Here is an 18,740-nt window from a genome sequence, read left to right on the forward strand (position 1 = left end):
TGAAAAAAGTCATGTGACCTAAAGAGTACATGATTACAGACTCAAACTTTAAGGCCACCAGGGACCACCATGGTCATCTAGTCTGACCTTCTATGCATCACAAGCCACAGAACCTCAGTCACTCCTGCAACAGGCGCATAATCTCTGGTGGTGCAACTCTACAGCATATTTCTCTTTTGCTCCACAATGGATCACATATAGGATTTTTGCTTGTTTTTTTTTAAACAGAAAAAATACAGAAAGGGATCTGTTGATATTGCAAAAATCAAGTGTGTTGAAATTGTGAAGAACGATGGTGCCATTATTCCCTGTCAAAATAAATATCCATTTCAGGTAAGTTCATTTGGTTTATTTAAAATGTAATACTCTGTTTTTCAACATAGCTCAGTTATTTTGTATTTTTTATTTATCTTGTAGTTTGCTTCTGATGATTTTAATGAAGTTTCTTCAGATACTGGGCCTGATTTCTCTCTCACTTACACCCGTTTTAAATAATTTCAGTGTAACTAACCCAATTGACTCTAGTGTATGGGAGAATCAGGTCCATTTAGGTTTTTAAATTCAACATATGTTTTGGAATAATTCAAAAAGTTTGTTTACTTCATTTAATTTCACAATGGAAGAAAAGGGCTCAGAAGGGAAAAGGAAAAGTTTAAACAAATTATTTTGGGTCAGATTCTCTCTCATTTGCAACAGTGTAAATTCTAGTGAAGTATCAAAGGGGTAGCCATGTTAGTCAGTATCCACAAAAACAACAAGGAGTCTGGTGGCACTTTAAAGACTAACAGATTTATTTCAGCATAAGCTTTCGTATGTAAAAAACCCACTTCTTCAGCTTATGCCCAAATAAATCTGTTAGTCTTTAAGGTGCCACCGGACTCCTCGTTGTTTTAATCCTAGTGAAATTACTCTGGATTTTAACTGGTATAACTGAGAATCTGGCCTCTTCTGCCTAACAGTAATGCTTACTTTTTACCAATGAAAACAAGAAAGATAAAAAATGTCAATGCAGATGAAGAAGACAGTGCAAGAAGTTATCTAAGGCAATATGGAATCATAAGAAGTTGTAAAGTGACATATACAGATGGACATTTGATTACAATAAGACACTAGTTAATTTTTTTAAAGAAAACCCCAAGGTGAAGAATAAACAAAAGAAATGGCCAAGCAAATGGTTAAAGAAACACTCTATTACATATAATTTTAAATTCCTTATTTGCCCTATCAACAGCAATTTAGATTATTAAAAGTGAAAGAATTTTTAAGTCTAATTTTCACCATTTATGCTTTTTGCATTTCGCTCATTTTGGATGATGAATACAGATTTGTTAGTTTTGCTGAGCCTATTAGCCAAGAAATATTTGTTTTACACTAGATGGTATTTACTAAGAATCGAGTTTAAAATTATTGCCATATAAATGTTATTTATATTTCATTTGATTTATTTTCAGATTGTATATGATGCTAATACACTTTACATTTTTGCGCCCAGTGCACACAGCAGAGATCAGTGGGTGAGGAATCTTAAAGAAGGTAAAGACAACTTCTTAAGGTTAATATGTGAAGCCTTTAAGAGGCAAGGCAATTGCTTGAACTAGAAAATATGAAGCACAAACTTGTATGCTCTTTGTTTAATGGCTTATATATGTATTGGGACAGATTCTGCATTGGTTTATATCCAGGGCTGGCTCCAGGGTTTTTGCCACCCCAAGCAGCAAATAAAAAAAGAAAAAGTCGCGATCTGCAGCTCAACCGCCGCCGCTTCAGTCTTCGGTGGCAATTCAGTGGCTGGTCCTTTGCTCCGAGAGGGACTGAGGGACCCGCCGCTGAATTGCTGCCGAAGACCCGGACGTGCCACCCCAAGCAGCTTCTTGCTGGGCTGGTGCCTGGAGCCGGCCCTGTTTATATCATACACTCAGGGGTGAAAGTAACTTAAAGGACTTACCGGTACGCCAGAGTCCTGAGCTGTGGGGGGGGCCTTTAGAGGTTTAAAGGGCCCCAGGCTCTGGCTGCGGTAGTGGTGGCTGGGAGCCCTGGGCCCTTTAAATCACTGCTGTAGCTACCAGCTGCAGAGGTGGCTGGGAGCCCTGGGGCTTGGGAACCATGTAAATCGTTGCCTGAGCCCTGCTGCTGCAGCCCTGGGGTAGCAGCGGCAGCCGGGGGCTCAGGCGGTGATTTAGAAGGCCAGGGGCTCCCACCGCAGTGGAGCCCCAGGCCCTTTAAATTGCTGAAGGAGCCCCGGGGGTCCCGGCTGCCGCTGCTACCCTGGGGTTCCAGCAGAGGGACTTGGGTGGCAATTTAAAGGGCCTGGGGCTCTGGCCCCCACTACCGCCCCGGGTCCTTTAAATCGCCGCTGGCTCCAGCAGCGGGGCTCTGGCAGCAATTTAAAGGGGTGGTAGCAGTGGCCGGAGCCGCAGGCCATTTACATCACCACCTGAGCCCTGCTGCCGGAGCCCTGGGGTAGCGTCAGTGGGGCTCCAGCGGTGATTTAATGGCCAGGGGCTCCCAGCTGCCACTACCGCACCGGGCCCCGGGCCCTTTAAATCGCCGCCAGAGCCCTGGGTGTCCCGTCCACCTCTGCTACCCAGGGGCTCTGGCGGCAATTTATAGGGCCTGGGGCTCCAGTCGCTGCTGGGAGCCCAGGCCCTTTAAATTGCCGCCTGGGGAAGCTGGGCCGGTACGCCATACCGGGGTGTACTGGCTTACTTTCACCTCTGCATACACTACAACATTCTGCTTCAATCATGCCTCTGTAAATATGAAGTAACCTCAATGACATCAATGGAATTATTCTTGATTTGCACCATTGTAATTGAAAGCAGAATTTGACCCTATGATGTTGCACAAGCTATAAGTCATCTTATCCATGTAGTTAATGTCACTAATCATGTACAGAAAATATAAATATAAAATATTATGAGCCTTATTCTCCTCTCACTTATGCTGATTTTACACCAGTGGAACTCCATTAACTTTAATAGTTACGTAAATCACGAGTAAGAGTCATAAGCACAGCCATACTGGGTCAGATCAGTGGTCCATCTGGACCAGTATCCTGTCTTCCAAAAGTGGCTGGTGCAAGATGCTTCAGAGGGAATGAATAGAACAGGGCACTAAACTTACGCTTGTGTGTGGAGAAAAGGATCAGGCCCTGTATATTCAACAGATTTGTCAACCTTCTTCCAAGAGCTGATTTCCATAGGAAATTCTGTCACATTCAAATGTAACCAGTTATTGTCATTTTTCAAGGAAAAACTTGTGTTTCATGCCTTTGGTGAAAGCTATAATCTTGCGCTGTTCAGGAAAGTTGGACTCAATGGCAATATTTCATACATTTGCCTTTTAAAAATTCTTTAAATTATCCTTATGTTATTAATAATATTAAGGTCAACTGACTAAAACTGTGGTTCTCAACCTTTTTGGGCTCAGGATCCATTTATAAACCTTGATGGCCTGTCACAACCCAGTAAATGGCTTTAGTGCAAAAAAATCTGATTTATTAAATATTTCTTAGCCACAATATACAATGCACATTAAAATAATACTAGTATTAACATAATTTAATACCAAACAAGTACACCATGGCAGCTCCTGTGACTCATGTCCTGTGGGGCTGGCTGGGCTTGGCTCCCTGCTCTGGGTGTTGTGACCTCCAGGGTTGTGGCATAGCTCAGATTTGGCCCAGCCCCGAATGTGGGGCCAGCCAGGTCAAATGTGAGTGGCACTGCAACCTGGCACATGGGGTCCCAACACCACTCACTGAAATTTGGCCCCACTGGTCTCCCGTCGTCATGACAAGGGGCAGCTAAGATAAACCTGAGAGGACCTGCAACCCTGTGCACCAGGTCCCAATGCCTGGAGGAGAAACTGAACCCAGCCAGACTTGCGGGATCAGATTCACAGGAACTGCCACTGAATGGTGAGTGTAGTGCGGGTTCTTCAATCACCTCTCCTACATGTCCCCAGGACCTTCCATCCTCGGGGGCAGGATCTCCACCCCCTCCACCCCAGGGTTCCCATGTGACCCTTTGACACATTCTGGCAACCTAAATTTGGTTCACGAGAAACCCTGGTTCGTTTGAGAAATCCTGGACTAAGACTTGCAAATATACCTCCTTAGTAATATTACAGTCTATTATCTGCAGGACCTTACCAAATTCATGGTCCATTTTGGTCAATTTCGTGGTCATAGCATTGTAAAAATAATCAGTTTCATGATTTCAGATGTTTACATCTGAAATTTCACAGTGTTATAACTGGGGGGGGTCCCAATCCAAAAGGAGATCATGGGTGTGTGTGTTGCAAAGCTATTGTAGGGGGGTCATGGGATTGCCACCCTTACTTCTGTGCTGCTGCTGGCAGGGGTGCTGCCATCAGAGCTGGGTGCCAAGCTCTAAAGTCAGTGCCACTGCCAGCAGCAGTGCAAAAGTGAGGGTCACTCACCAGGTCTGAGGGGATGGGTTACCATATGCCCAGGTTTTCCCAGCAGCGTCTCCACCCAGATCGGGGCAGACAGCTGGAGTCACAGCATCCCACCCAGATCGGGGGCTGACAACCACCCTCACTTCTGCACTGCCTTCAAAGCTGGGCTCCCATCCAGCAGCCATGGAGCTTCCTGCAAGGGGGGAGGTTCCCAAAGATGGGTCTGACCTGGCTCCAGGAGCAGCCCCTGTAGTCCCACTCCCATCCCTCCCCAGCCCAGGCTGGGACTAGCAGCTGTAGCTCATCCCTTAAACTATGCACTGCAGCAGTATGTGCATGTGTTGGAGGAACAGTGAGGGCTGTAAACAAGATGATTCTTTGCTCCAGGTTCCAAGCATTTAAGCTATACCAGCTGTGTCTCATGCTTGTGCATTCTCTCACTCGCTGGCCCAAATGACAAGAGAGAGAGGGGAAAAACAAACAAACCCACGCGCACAGGGATGCACAAGCATGAGAATGACTCCACAGTCTGGTGGTTAGTGCATTCAACCAGGTGTGAGACCCAGGATCCAGTCCCCCTGCTCCAGACATTCTAATTATTTATCCAGAGCGCAACAGCTTCAACTGGAGAGATTAATGAAGTCTCTCATCAGAATATCCTGTAGCCAAATGGTTAAAGCACTCCCCTTAGAGATGGCAAATCCTTTTCTTCCCACCCACTCCCCTCAGGTGGAGCATGGACTTGAACCAGGGGTCTCCCATATCCCAGGTGAGAACCTTAACCACTGGGCTAAAAGATATGAAGGAGGTCTTCCCCTCCCCCAGCTGTTTTGTGTGAACTCACTTGAGGGGCCCAATCCAGCAGGTGGCTTCTCAAACAAACATATACTGGATTGGACCCCATATGTGACTTGGGTGGCCAAACGAAAAGCCTATCTTCTCCTGGTGTGTAAATCACTCTTGGACACAGGCAGGGAGAAAGGTGCCTGAATACCTAGTGGGAGGCAGCAGTGTGTATGCCCAAAGGCAGAAACATAGGTGCCTAGGGAACTTTTACTGCAAAAACTTAGGCAGCAAGTGAGTTTGGGTGCCTACAGGGGTTTGGCAGGTGGTTTTGTGCATCACAGTAGTGCCAAAACCAGGTCTTAGGCACCTAAAATAGAGAATTAGGTTCTCAGCTCTTTTTGTGCTTTCAGGTCTATGTCATTCCATGCACTATAATCACAATTACTGCAGGTGCAGTAAAACATATGGCTATCTAGGAGTTTGTGTAAAAGGCCTGATGAAAAAATCAGCTTCTGCAGAATGTTCTCAGAGAGGCCATCACTGCTGTGCACCAATTGCCCTGTGTCCCTGTCAAAGCAGACATGTGTTGGAATACTACATTAGTAATATTATGTATTGCTATATTTTTAAAGGTAAACAGAGCTATTGATGGCACAGGTTAACTATGTTCAGACTTAGGTCTATAAAGTAGGTTCCTATGAGAGCAGCTCACATTACATCATGTTTGGCCTTTCTTCTGGGCTGTTTGCTGGCTGTACATTTCTGAAACTGAACCCTTCAGATTCAGAGCTTCGAAAAAACTGTAGGCAGCAATACTTCGCTGATTACATAATGCACTCAATGGCATTACCACTGTGTCACATATCAGGAAATCTTGAGATAGGCAATGCTGTTACTTTGATGCTCTTCATAATAAAGCTACCCTAAAATGCTGGACTCTTTCAACTAGCTCCATTAAAGTGAATTGTTAAACAATACTCTGAGTGCCCAAAAGCATTCTTGTGGAGAAGTCATCCTGTAGTTTGATGAAATTATTACCTACATTATGACTGTATGATACCCACATTAACTTGTAACGAATCTCTCAAGAGTAGCAATATTGCAATAAGTACCAGAAGTAGTATTGATTATGCCCTTGTGTTAAGTGTTATAGTATTTATGAATTAATAATATGAAATTATTCTTATTAGAGCTCATACTATTTACCATTTACTTTTTATAGAAATAAAGAAAAATAGTAATATAATGGTAAAGTATCATCCTAAATTCTGGACAGAAGGAATTTATCAGTGTTGCAGACAAACAGAAAAGTTAGCACCTGGCTGTGAAAAATACAATCTTTTTGAAAACAGTAAGTATATATGTTTCTCCTATATCACCATTTTAGCTTGATTTTATCTATCTACTTATATGACCCTTATTATCATAATATCTGAGCACCTTCCTTAAACAAATCTAATAAATCATGAGTGAACAGTGTAACATTGTTGCAAAAAAAGCAAACATCATTCTGGGATGTTTTAGCAGAAGTGTTGTAAGCAAGACATGAGACTTGTGGTCTACTCTGTGCTGATTAGGCCTCAACTGGAGTATTGTGCCCAGTTCTGGGTGCCACATTTCAGGAAAGATGTGGACAAAGTCCACTTTAATTGGAGAAAGTCCAGAGAAGAGCAACAAAAATGATGCGTGACCCATGACGGAAAAAAATGGGTTTGTTTAGTCTGGAGAAGAGAAGACTGAAAGGAAACGTGATCCCAGTTTTTAAATACATAAAAGGTTGTTACAAGGAGGAGGGAGAAAAATTGTTCTTTTTAACTTCAGAGGATATGACAAGAAGCAATGGGCTTAAAATGCAGCAAGGGGGTTTAGGTTGGACATGAAGAAAAACTTCCTAACTGTCAGGGTGGTTAAGCACTGGAATCTCCATCGCAGATTTTGAAGAGCAGGTTAGACAAACACCTGCCAGGGTTGGTCTAGATAATACTTAATCCTGCCATGAGTGCAGGGGACTGGACTAGATGACTTCTTGAGGTCCCTTCCAGTCCTACGATTCTATGAGCCTGATATTTTTATTTATTTTTATTTTTATACCAGTGTAAATGAAGAATAACTGAGTTGGAGTCAGTATAATTACACCAGTGTAAAAATGATAGAAGAAGAGAATCAGGACCAATATATGTAGGGAAATAGGACAAAATTTCCATAAATGTGTACACTAGACTTTGTGTGCCCAAACCCAAATTATGCCTAGCTGAACTCTGATTTCCATATGCATATTGCTGTTTGCACATGTAAATCATGGGTTGTGAATGCACAACAGTGTAGATGCAATCTGGCATGCAAACTGGCCCTAACTATAGTAAATACTACATCTATATGTATAGGATTAATTTAGACCCTAATTCAGGAAAGTATCCATATTAAGGAAAGCACTTAAGCACGTGCTTAAGTCCAGTTGAAGTCAGTGGACTTATTATGCCTTAAATGGCAACAGTGAGGCCTATTTAGAAATGTTTAAGACCTGATTCATAAATTATTTTTATTTATTATTTGTACTGTCGCACCAAAAGGCCCCAATCGGGATCATGGTCAGCCTGATTCTGCTAGGCACTATACAGACAGGAAGATAGTAATCCCTGCCCTGACATATGTACAGTGGAGTCCTCCAAGCTAAATAGGACTTGAGTTTTTAATGTAAAAAAACAAACAGAAAAAAATGCCTCTTTTTGGGTGAAGGTGCAGCGAACAGACACAAATCTTTTCAAGCCTTCTCTATATATCATAAATATACAAAAAAGGGCTCAAGCACAGAGTTTTTCCCATGCCTCTGAGTATCTCCTGAGAAGTTTCTTTTAAATTTAATTTTGAATATCCTTTTGGTGGGTTTTAGGCTTTTAAAAAGAAATTCCTTTTAGTTTTTATCTTCAAATTACTGCTATATACTCACAATTTTAATGTCAACTTAATGATTTTTTTACTGAGATGGACTTTACATGTTATGTGGATAGATATAGAATTCAGTCTTTAGGTCTGCCACGTATGCACTTTTCCATTAAATTCAATTTACCAGTACATTTTGTCTTACTTAGTATGGCTTTACAGAGCTTATTATCAGAGCTGTTTTTGTTTTCTCTGAGTTAAAAGTTTGTACTAATTGAACGGCTGGTTAAGATATTAAAAATCTTGTCTGAATTTTAAAATCTTTTATATTATTGTTTATCAGTACAGTATATTTAAAAATGTAAAAGTTACTTTTACTGCATTGCTTTTAGGCATAAGGAAATCACCTTCTCCAATACCAGATAAAAATAAGGTAGGTGGAATCTTCAGAACATTGAGTAGTTCACTGCAATTGACTGAGAAGGGTTTTGTATACAGTATTTAGGCTCACTATAATATGTTTCTTTAAAGGATTAGGGTCCAATCTTGCAAGCACTGCCAGGCATAGAGCCTGATCCAGCTCAAACTGACATTAATGGACTTTCTATTTATTACAGTGGGATTTGGATTGGCCGATAGTGATTATTACTTTGAATAGCCCTATTGACTTGAATTAGAGTACTCACCATAGTAGGCATTATGGTTGGTGATAAATGTTTATAAGATTGGGCCCTTTTATAGTTAATCAATGATTTAAAAAAAAATAAGCCAGTATGTAAAATGCTTAACAAATTTGCGTAAATTGTTCAATATCATATGTGTAAAGAGAACCCTTTCTCTCCCTGCCAGAGTCCTTCAATCTTCCCCTGCCAAGGGCTCAGTATCCCCCCATTCCCCCTCTCCTTATACCTGGGTCCCCTATTTCCCCCTTCTACCCTTGCCCCCATCTTTCTTTCCTCTCATGCCAGGATCTCTGTATGCTCCCTCTTTCCTCATGCCCCTGCATTCCCATCATGATAGCGGTTGGGTGCTCCCCATTTCCCCCTCACCCAATGCCAGGATCTCCCCTAATCCTTCTTTCCCCACCATTATTTTTTCCTCTTCTTTCTGTGTGGAAGATAAGTCATTGGGGAACCTGTGGCAACAGGTTAAACTCTAATGGGAGGATAAGCAGAACTGAGATGGGGTATTGTTATGCTGAGAGATGTTTAATGGGTGACATCAACCAGTTTTTTGCTCTCTAGAGAGTTGCAGCGGTGCTTGAAGCTTTGGCTGTACTGAACAGATGGCAGGGGCTATGTTTCCCATTTTCCCCCTTCCAATTTTCCCCCAAATCAGCAGGGCTCTGCTCATTGACACCTACAGCATTTCCCTCACATTTTGGAATTGATCAGCTCTGGCATTCAAAAGTTATGATGTTACACCCAAATGCCTTCAAGTTGAGTGCAGGACCTTGCAAGCTCAGCTAACTAGTTATTGAACAAGTTCAGAATTAACCCGGCCTTCGTCTTCAATGTCTTAATGAGTGTTTTGCTTTGCCTGAATGGAATACTAGTAATTTTATCTCATTTTCAGCGAAGGCCTCCACCACCTGTTCCGCCAGCTGAGGAAGATGAAGATGAAGATGAGGAAATAGTAGTAGCAATGTATGATTTTCAACCCACAGAGTCTCATGATTTGAGACTTGAGAGAGGTGAAGAATATACAATAATTGAAAAAAATGACATTCATTGGTGGAAAGCAAGAGATAAATATGGGTGAGACACATTTCCATCCTTTATGCACCCACTGCACTATTGAGTAAGACTATTCCCTTATTGCAGTAATTTATATTGATTATGCCAATTAAATAACAAGAATAATGTACCTAAAAGCTAGATGTGTTTAGCTGATTTTGAGTCACAATCCTACTGTCTGATCCATGTTCATGGACCTTTATGCCCACATGGAATCCCATTAAACCCAGCGGAGCTCTGCACAAACCAGTTTGTAGAGCTGGGGGCTTTTATGAGTAAATTTCCTGTGATACTTCAGAGTTTTTAAACTAAAATGAACTCAATTTTAATTTTTACAGAAAAACAAACAAAACAAACACCCCCGTACCATTTCCCATTTATTTTAAAGGTGTTTTAGATATCTCACATTGTCTTAATGATACTCTTCATGCTCCAAAATTCACCACTTCAATATTGAAAATTGTTCAAAGTAATTTTGAGTTAGTGAAAGACAGCAGGGTTGTTGTGGTGATATATTTTGGGGAACAGCAGGCATCTCAGTTCTCCTGACAATCTCAGTTAGAGTATATCCCCAGGGATGGAGTTAGGACCACCAAACACAAAGCTGGCCTGGAAGCATAGGGTTTCTCATTTTGTCCCCTCCTGCAGCTTTTTATACAGGAAGAGTCGATTGGCTCAGTATTTTAACTTTGACCCTTCTGCATACAGTGTAGCTTCATTAGATTCAGGGAAGATGAGTCAGGACAAAAAAAACACAACCCTCTATATAATGAGAATCAGAACTGGTCAATGATAAGGTAAAAGAGTGCTGGTGACCTTTACTAATTAGCAGTGTGAAGAACTGTTTTAAGCATGCATTCTGTATCTTCTTACCCAGATTGTATCATGATTAAAGTTTATGGCGCAATGTTTCTCTTATTCTTTCTAGAAGCACAGGATATATTCCAAGCAACTATGTAACAGGAAAGAAGTCCAACAACCTTGATCAGTATGAGTAAGTGAATATTAGCATAAAAGTGGGAAATAGGATAAAATAAACCTTAAGCTTTAGCAATTGCAAGAATATATTTTAAAAATAAATCTGTATAAATTTATAGATTACATAACGAAGATCAGAAGTGGAACTTTTCAAAAGATTTGAAATACATTTTTTTTCTGATTCTTCTTTCACTATCACTGTTTCATGTTGGTGAATATCTTGATTTACAGTGATGAAAATGAGAGGAGATTTAGTCATGTACTTTTGAGTCCAAATTTGAGCAAGAGCAAAGAAGTATTGCTAGAACAAGGGAAACATTAAAGGAACTTCATCTGTTATAAGTCTGTGTTGAATCTTTAATGTGAAGTGGCATGGTCATCTGAAAGGAATCTGACTGTAAAAGAATAAAGTAGTGTCCTTTATTCTCCACTGCACCCAAGCAATGAACATAAGCAGCACAATGAGACTATAGATGACCAGAGAATCTGGACCAGTAAGTCCAAATTTGAACAAAAGAGATATCCGTGTGCAGTTTAAACATTAGTGCATTCAATCAGCTAATCAAATATAAACAACTGGAAATACAACAAGCATTTTACTAACAATATGGGTAATTATGAACTACTTATGAGAGACTTGAGAGGATGGAAGTTATGAAGCTCTTCTATAATCCTGTTTCTTCAAATTAAATTTTTGTTTTAAAATATCAGGTTATGAACAAGAGCAGGCATAAACTACTGTGCTGATCTATTAAAAACTTACTAAAGTTTCATATGAACTCATACTAAATAAAATTAAACTACAAGAAAAGATATGTAAAGCATCTATAAAACCACATTATTAATTACAAAACTTTGGTCCAAATTATTTATGACTCACATTTCTATTTTTTGGCCAAAGATAGATATTCTTTAGGGATTCATTTTCTCATCTTTACTAGATGTTACTTCTTTTCCAACATTACTCCCTGATCTTTGAGACTTTTATTGAGAGTCTTGCCTTGCTCTGTGCTTTGAAATTAATAAGGAGAGATACGAAGAAATCATGCTGAATTCTCTGGTGCAACCACTTTGCACCTCATCATCAGTATGCTGTAGTCTGGTTCTAACCAGCTCAGGGAGAATTACTCTGGTGCAAAAGAGAGAGCTGTTAGAGATTTGGCCTTGTAGTATTACTTTCTAGTGTTGCAGAGCCGATGTAGGGGCCGGACTTGTATGCTACTTTTTCCCAAATCCCAGTGTAGCAGGGGAAAGAGGGCATAGCTGGGACATACGATACCATGCCAATCCCCAGCTGTGTTTTTGACTGCTGTGGCCCATCGGTAACTGGCATAAATTTGAACAGCCCTTTGGCTGTTCTAACCTAGCACACAGGATTGGCTATGCACTGAGCTAGCACCAAGATCAGGGATGTGCAAAGGTAAACTTTGATTCACTTCTAACTTGCACTCTGAATAGATCAGTCACCCTCCAAAATCTAACTAACAAACTCATACCTTACTAATAAGCCCAATTAGTAACTAGATGATTGGTGTGTAAACAGCCTGTTCAAGATTTAGTTAAGAGTTCAGTTGCTTACGGTCTTTCACTGAAATGACAGCTGTTAATACACATATTTGACTGGTATTCTGGTTGCAGAGTAAGTTATATTACCTGAACTTTATTGGGCTCCATGCTTTTGTTAGAGCCTACTGAGTTTGTTTCAGAACGGTTCTGTCTATAAACTACACAATGTAATGATGACTGAACCTTCTTGTAAATTCACTGTATTTCAATAGATTCAGTTCTTGTCCTCAAGTACTGCAAACTATGTTGACTCTGACTTCCTGTCTTACATAAAACAATGTTATGCAGTTACTAAGTTTTTTTAAATTGCTAATATCTTTAAGAGTTTAGAATTTTTTTTCCAGATGGTATTGCAGAAATCTGAACAGAAGTAAGGCAGAACAACTTCTCAGAGATGAGGTAAGTATTTGTATTATTGTATCAATCCAGCACAAAATTGTTAACAAATGGAATTCTCTTAAGGTAGCTCCTCTTATTAAAAATGAAATGATCAGTTAACTCTGACTCATGAAAATATCAGGGAGCACAAGTAAAAAGAAACGCAGCATAACATTGCTTGGAGTCTAAAATTGTCATTGTGCTTGGATTTCAGGATAAAGAAGGTGGTTTTGTGGTGAGGGACTCTAGTCAGCCGGGCCTGTATACGGTATCTCTTTATACAAAATATGGAGGGTAAGTTACTGTTGCCACTAATTACAGTTTCAGTTGTTTACATTTGATTTGCATAGACACATGAGCTCATAGGTTACAAAAAGGAGATTTATTTGTTCAACAAAGAAATAAGCCCAATATTTTAAAAAGTGGATGCCTAAAATTAGCCCCCTGAATCCACAGTTAGGCATCTAAATGTGTAACCTTATTTTCAGAGATGCTGAGCACCCACAACTGTTACTGGGATCAGTGCAAGTTGAAGGTGCTCAGCACCTCTTAAAATTGGACCATTTGCTGAAGTGGTTAACTTTAGGTATCCAACTTGGAAGTTTTGGCCTAAATTTTACAGCCTTGATAATGCCTTTAAGACAAAGGCCCACTTTGGGAGTGGTGCAAATTCCTGCTGCACCAAAAGCGTCTCTGAGACACATTGTACTTAAAAGCACTGCAGTGCTTCCAGGAGCTTCAGGGAGGGCAGGGAGAGCACAGCCAGTGATACCCTTGAAGTGGGTACACGTGCTTTAATCAGTGTACCAAGGGACCAGTGACACAGAACAATACATAGGGGTGAGCCCACTCATCATCACCTCCTCTGTACACAGTACTGCCACTGTGGGTGCTAACCTTACACAGTCTTTGAGCTCCATGACCACAGTGATTGTTTCCAGCTGTTGTATGGGGGAACAAAGCAGGTGGCCCTTTGTTCTCTCTTATCCATCTGGCAGGGCTAGATACAGTTTTATATCTATAGGTGATTTAATTTCCTATTTAACATGTACCTCTCTTCTGGATTCATTCCTAAAAATGCCATTGTATTTTAATTCTTGTTTTTTAGAGAAGGTTCATCAGGAATAAGACACTACCATATAAAAGAAACAATGACGTCACCAAAGCAATACTATCTAGCAGAAAAACATCTTTTTAACACCATTCCAGAGATAATTGAGTATCATAAACATAATGCAGCAGGTAAATGAATCTGATTTTTCTGTCAATTAAATAGAAGCAAATTGAATAGGAAGATGATGCCATCTTAACATAGTCTCTCTTCAGACTATAAATGCCCTTTAAAGGGACTATGGGACACTGCCTTTTACAAAATTTCCTGTTTATAGCATCACTCTAAAATGTTTTTTTAAAAAAAATCTTCTTTCCAGTTCATGAATAACCTCTAAATTTTACACATTGAACAAACTCCTGATAATTAGGGAGTGTTCAGAACTATATAGTTTCTTTTTACTGTAGTCTCTTTTCATTAAATTTTGAATCCATCCAATATCTTTCATTAACTTACTACACAGTGGACTAGATCCTTGGCTAAGGTTTAGGGACAGACAGATAAGACAATTAAGGGGCTCCAAATGTGTTGTAAAGCTCACCTTTGCATTCCCCTGATCCTGATTCTGCTCTGTGCAATATTAGTACCCCAGAGTAACCTAAGGGCTTTAGCCAACACCGGCTACTAACAGATTTAAGGGGCTGAATAGGCAGCTAGGAATTGGTATATACATATCCCAGCAACATCCTCTATGCCAGTACTCAGGAAGAGATGGTTTAGGAACCTATACACCAGCCATATGGCACCAGACAATCCTGCTGGCACTGTGGTGATCCTGTAGCTGGTTATGCTAGCAGTCAAAATCCACTGGCCATTTAGCACACATTCCAGGATATTGACCAGTGCACAGAAATTAAAACGATACAGTGATTTTCACTCAAGTCCAGACAGTGGTTGATCCCATCTCAAAGGATATATTTTCAAGATGCTTACATCAAATTTGAGGGGACCTGGGATCCCCTGAGAATTATCTGAGGAAGTTTTGTTACATTATTTGAATATAAATAATTCTAAAATAATAAATCTGGAAGCAAGATAAGTGCAAATTCCTCTCCTCCAAAACATAACAATGATTCTTATTTATTGTCATAATTTTAGTTCATTTAAAAAATTATTTACTTGGTTATTGTTCCCTCTATTTTATTCTTTATTCATTTACTATTTTTATCTTTTCCTAACCGGGTGTTAGGAGAATATTTAGTCAAAATGGAGTCTGAATAAAAGGGATTTTATGTGAGTGACTCTTGTTATTATAAATGGGAGCTGCATGCACTAATCATCAAACATACTGATGAGACTATACCTTTTAGAAAATCTTTCCAACTTGAGCTACAGTAGGTGCAGTCCCTCCTCAACAGCCAGTGGTGTTATTCTAGATGCTAAATGTACATTATTTTAGCAATAAAAAATACAGACAACATGTAGGCCAAATTTAAGAGTTCTTATTTTCAGAGGGGCTGAATGCTGACAGATTCAATGTTAAAGAACATAAGAACATCCATAATTGGTCAGACCAAAGGTCCATCTATCCCAGTATCCCGTCTTCCGACAGTGGCCAATTCCAAGTGCCCCAGAGGGAATCATCAAGTGATCAAGAGAAAGCAAAGATGGTATACATCAAGAATAAGTTCAATTCTTTTTTTTCCTAGAAGAAAGAACTGTCACTATATCCTCACTTTTATTTATTTATATATTCTGTCCCCCCCACTTGCATTTTCCTGTGACACAAAGTACCTTTCCTAGACCTGAAGAAGAGCTCTGTGTAAGCTTGAAAGCTTGTTTCTTTCACCAACACAAGTTGGTTTAATAAAAGATACCTATCTCACCCAACTTGTCTCACTAATCCTGGGACCAACATCACTACAACTACTATATTCTCATGGTTATCCAGTATTATAATACACAATAAAAATATGAGTGACTTGTTGCCTAACACTATTTTGGGGTAGACTATGTTCCATTTATAAATTTTCTCCAAATTTTAGGTCTTGTTACACGGTTGCGATACCCAGTGACTCCAAAGAAGAAGCCTGCACCAACTACTGCAGGGTTCAGCTATGGTAATAACACACCTTCATAAATATACAGTAATTTCCTAGAAAGTGAAATTGTGTAAATCTAAATTGACAAAATATATACTAAAAACGATGGAAATCTCTAATTTTATATTGTGACTGTCTGGATTAATTCTTTAAAGCCTCACAGGAAGAGTAGATTTGGAATCCAGGTGTGTCAGTAAATGCAAGGACTACATTGCTCCTGAAGGAAGTGGTAGGAAGGTCTGTTCCTCCACAAGAATTCATTGCCTCTCTCTATTGCCCCTATGGATGCGTGGTGATCTGCATAGTTAGAGGGCCCTGCCCTTTCCTCCTTTACAGGACTTTAAGCTCTTTCTACTACTTAAATTTGGCCATCCCATATGTTGTTTTGGCTTTCTGTGGAGTGTGATGGGATGGAATGGAATGATCTGGCTCATACTTAGCACATCAGACATTGTGCATCTCTAGTTTATGATGCTTAGATGAATTGACAAAATTTTAGATTAGGGCAGTTTGCTGATTCAAGTCTAATACAAGTGATAATACAATGTCAATCTATATAATAGCAGTCCAGGATTGGCACTCTGTATCACTCTGAAGCCTGTAATGTCTTAGGGTCAGTCTGAAACAATGGAAGCAGCTACAAGCATGGTTGAGGGTTCTTTTTGTTCAGAATACCACCAGATTCAGTCATCACTGGATTTTGCAGTCAGCTACCATCCAATTTTTAAGTTCTCAGTCACTTTGACTTTATGAATTAAAACAGTACATCTATGCAGAGCCATCCCGTCCATAGGAGGGACCGGAACAACAGGCCCGGGTCCCATGTTTCGGGATGTGGGGTCCAGGGTGGCCTTGAGGGTTAGTGGGGGGCCTGGCGCCGGCAGCAGTGAGAGACCAGCCCCAACCCGCTCCACCCCACCGACTCCCAGTGTCGCTTGTGGAGGAGGCGGAAGCTGGAAAGAGGCAGCACAGGGGCTTGGGGGAAGGGGTGGAGCAGGTGCGGGAAGAGGAGGGGCAGGAGTTTGAGGGAAGCTAGGGACGGCTCTGCATCGATGCCATGCCAAAAATATTAGACCATTGTGATATCAGAGGTAACTCAACAGTTCACCATCCTTACTCTACAACTAATTTGCATGCCTCAGTTTCATAGGGAGATTGCACAGATGGTGGATTAGGATCATAGAATTTAAGGCCAGAAGGGACCACCAGATCACCTACTCTGATCTCCTGTATATGACAGGTCACCACAGTGCCCAGCACCCACACAATAAACCCAGCAACTGAAATTAGAACAAGATATTACAGCCTGCAAGAGACTAAACTATGTGGATTACTTGATTCAACTGCCACAGCTGTGTACCCAACTGCCACCCGCACAAATCACCACATTGCCTAGCACCACCCCACAAATCAAAACAACCATCCACACAATACAACCAGCATACACAATAAGCCAAAACACACAGAGCCCCTCTCTTCAGCACACACCCCTCATCTGCCACAAATCCACACAACTCTCCCAGTGTAACACAACCCACACTCAAATCAATGCAGCCATCCACACAACACAACTATTACACACAATAACCTCAAACATCACTCTGAAGCCTAGAATGTCTGTTTGAGTCAGTGTGAAGTGATGGAAACCGCTATAGGTATGGTTGAGAGCTCTTTTTGTTTAGAATGGATTTATGAAAAATAAACCCTGTCAAGCTAACATATCTTTTTTTGATGAGATTACAAGTTTGGTTGTACAAGGTAATAGTATTGACATAATATACGTAGACTTCTGTAAGGTGTTTGACTTGGTACCACATGACATTTTGATTAATAAACTAGAACAGTATATGATTAACATGGCACACATTAAATAGATTAAAAACTGTCTAATAGGTCTGAAAATGTAACTCTAAATAGGGAATCATCATCAAGCTGCTTGGTTTCCAGTGGGGTCCAACTTGGATCAGTTCTTGGTCCTATGCTATTTAACATCTCTATCTATAACCTGGAAGAAAACACAAAATCATCACTGATAAAGTTTGCAGATGATACAAAAATTGAGCAAGTGGTAAATAATGAAAAGGACACTGAGGTGCACTGGATGCAAGCAAACAATATGCATTTTAAAATGGCTAAATGTAAATGTATACCTCTAGGAACAAAGAATGTAGGCCAGGCTTACAGGATAGAGGACTCTATCCTGGGAAGCAGCGACTTTGAAAAAATGTGTGGGTTGTGGTAGATAGTCAGGTGAATATAAGCTCCCAGTATGACGCTATGGCCAGAAGGGCTAATGCAATCCTGGGATGTATAAAAATGGGAATCTCGAATAGGAGTAGAGAGGTTATTTTACCTCTGTATTTGGCAGTGATGCTGGAACACTGTGTCCAGGTCTGGTGCCCATAATTCAAAAAGGATGTTGATAAATTGTAGAGGGTTCAGAGAAGTGCCACAGGAATGATTAGGGGATTAGAAAATGTACCTTATAGTGACAGACTCAAGGCGCTCAACCTATTTAGTTTTACAAAGTTAAGATTAAGGAGTGACTTGATTATAGTCTATAAGTATCTCCATGGGGATATGTATCTATATAGAGATATAAGTATCTACAATATTTAATGATGGACTCTTCGATCTAGTAGAAAAAGACATAACATGATCTTATGTCTGGAAGTTGAAGCTAGACAAATTGAGACTGGAAATAAGGTGTACATTTTTAATGGTGAGAGTAATTAACCATTGGAACACTTTATCAAGGGTCAGAGTGGATTCTCTATCACTGACCATTTTAAAGTCAAGATTGGATGTTTTTTCTAAAAGATACTCTCTAGGGATTATTTT

At 40.3% G+C, this 18,740-nt stretch overlaps 1 protein-coding gene across 2 annotated transcripts in view; it reads left to right on the forward strand.

The window, feature by feature from the left end:
• The window catches only part of TEC (tec protein tyrosine kinase), a 95,826-nt gene that overhangs the window by 66,491 nt on the left and 10,595 nt on the right, over nucleotides 1-18,740 (forward strand). For both annotated transcript variants that reach the window (XM_045019878.1, XM_045019879.1), the window contains exons 3-12: nucleotides 229-333; nucleotides 1,452-1,533; nucleotides 6,431-6,559; nucleotides 8,481-8,521; nucleotides 9,664-9,845; nucleotides 10,753-10,818; nucleotides 12,713-12,767; nucleotides 12,961-13,040; nucleotides 13,855-13,988; nucleotides 15,843-15,917. In XM_045019878.1, the coding sequence (XP_044875813.1) occupies nucleotides 229-333; nucleotides 1,452-1,533; nucleotides 6,431-6,559; nucleotides 8,481-8,521; nucleotides 9,664-9,845; nucleotides 10,753-10,818; nucleotides 12,713-12,767; nucleotides 12,961-13,040; nucleotides 13,855-13,988; nucleotides 15,843-15,917 (949 nt within the window). The remainder of the gene's footprint in view (nucleotides 1-228; nucleotides 334-1,451; nucleotides 1,534-6,430; nucleotides 6,560-8,480; nucleotides 8,522-9,663; nucleotides 9,846-10,752; nucleotides 10,819-12,712; nucleotides 12,768-12,960; nucleotides 13,041-13,854; nucleotides 13,989-15,842; nucleotides 15,918-18,740) is intronic.

This window comes from Mauremys mutica, chromosome 5 (genome assembly GCF_020497125.1).
Source record: "Mauremys mutica isolate MM-2020 ecotype Southern chromosome 5, ASM2049712v1, whole genome shotgun sequence".
NCBI classification, from domain to species: domain Eukaryota; kingdom Metazoa; phylum Chordata; order Testudines; family Geoemydidae; genus Mauremys; species Mauremys mutica.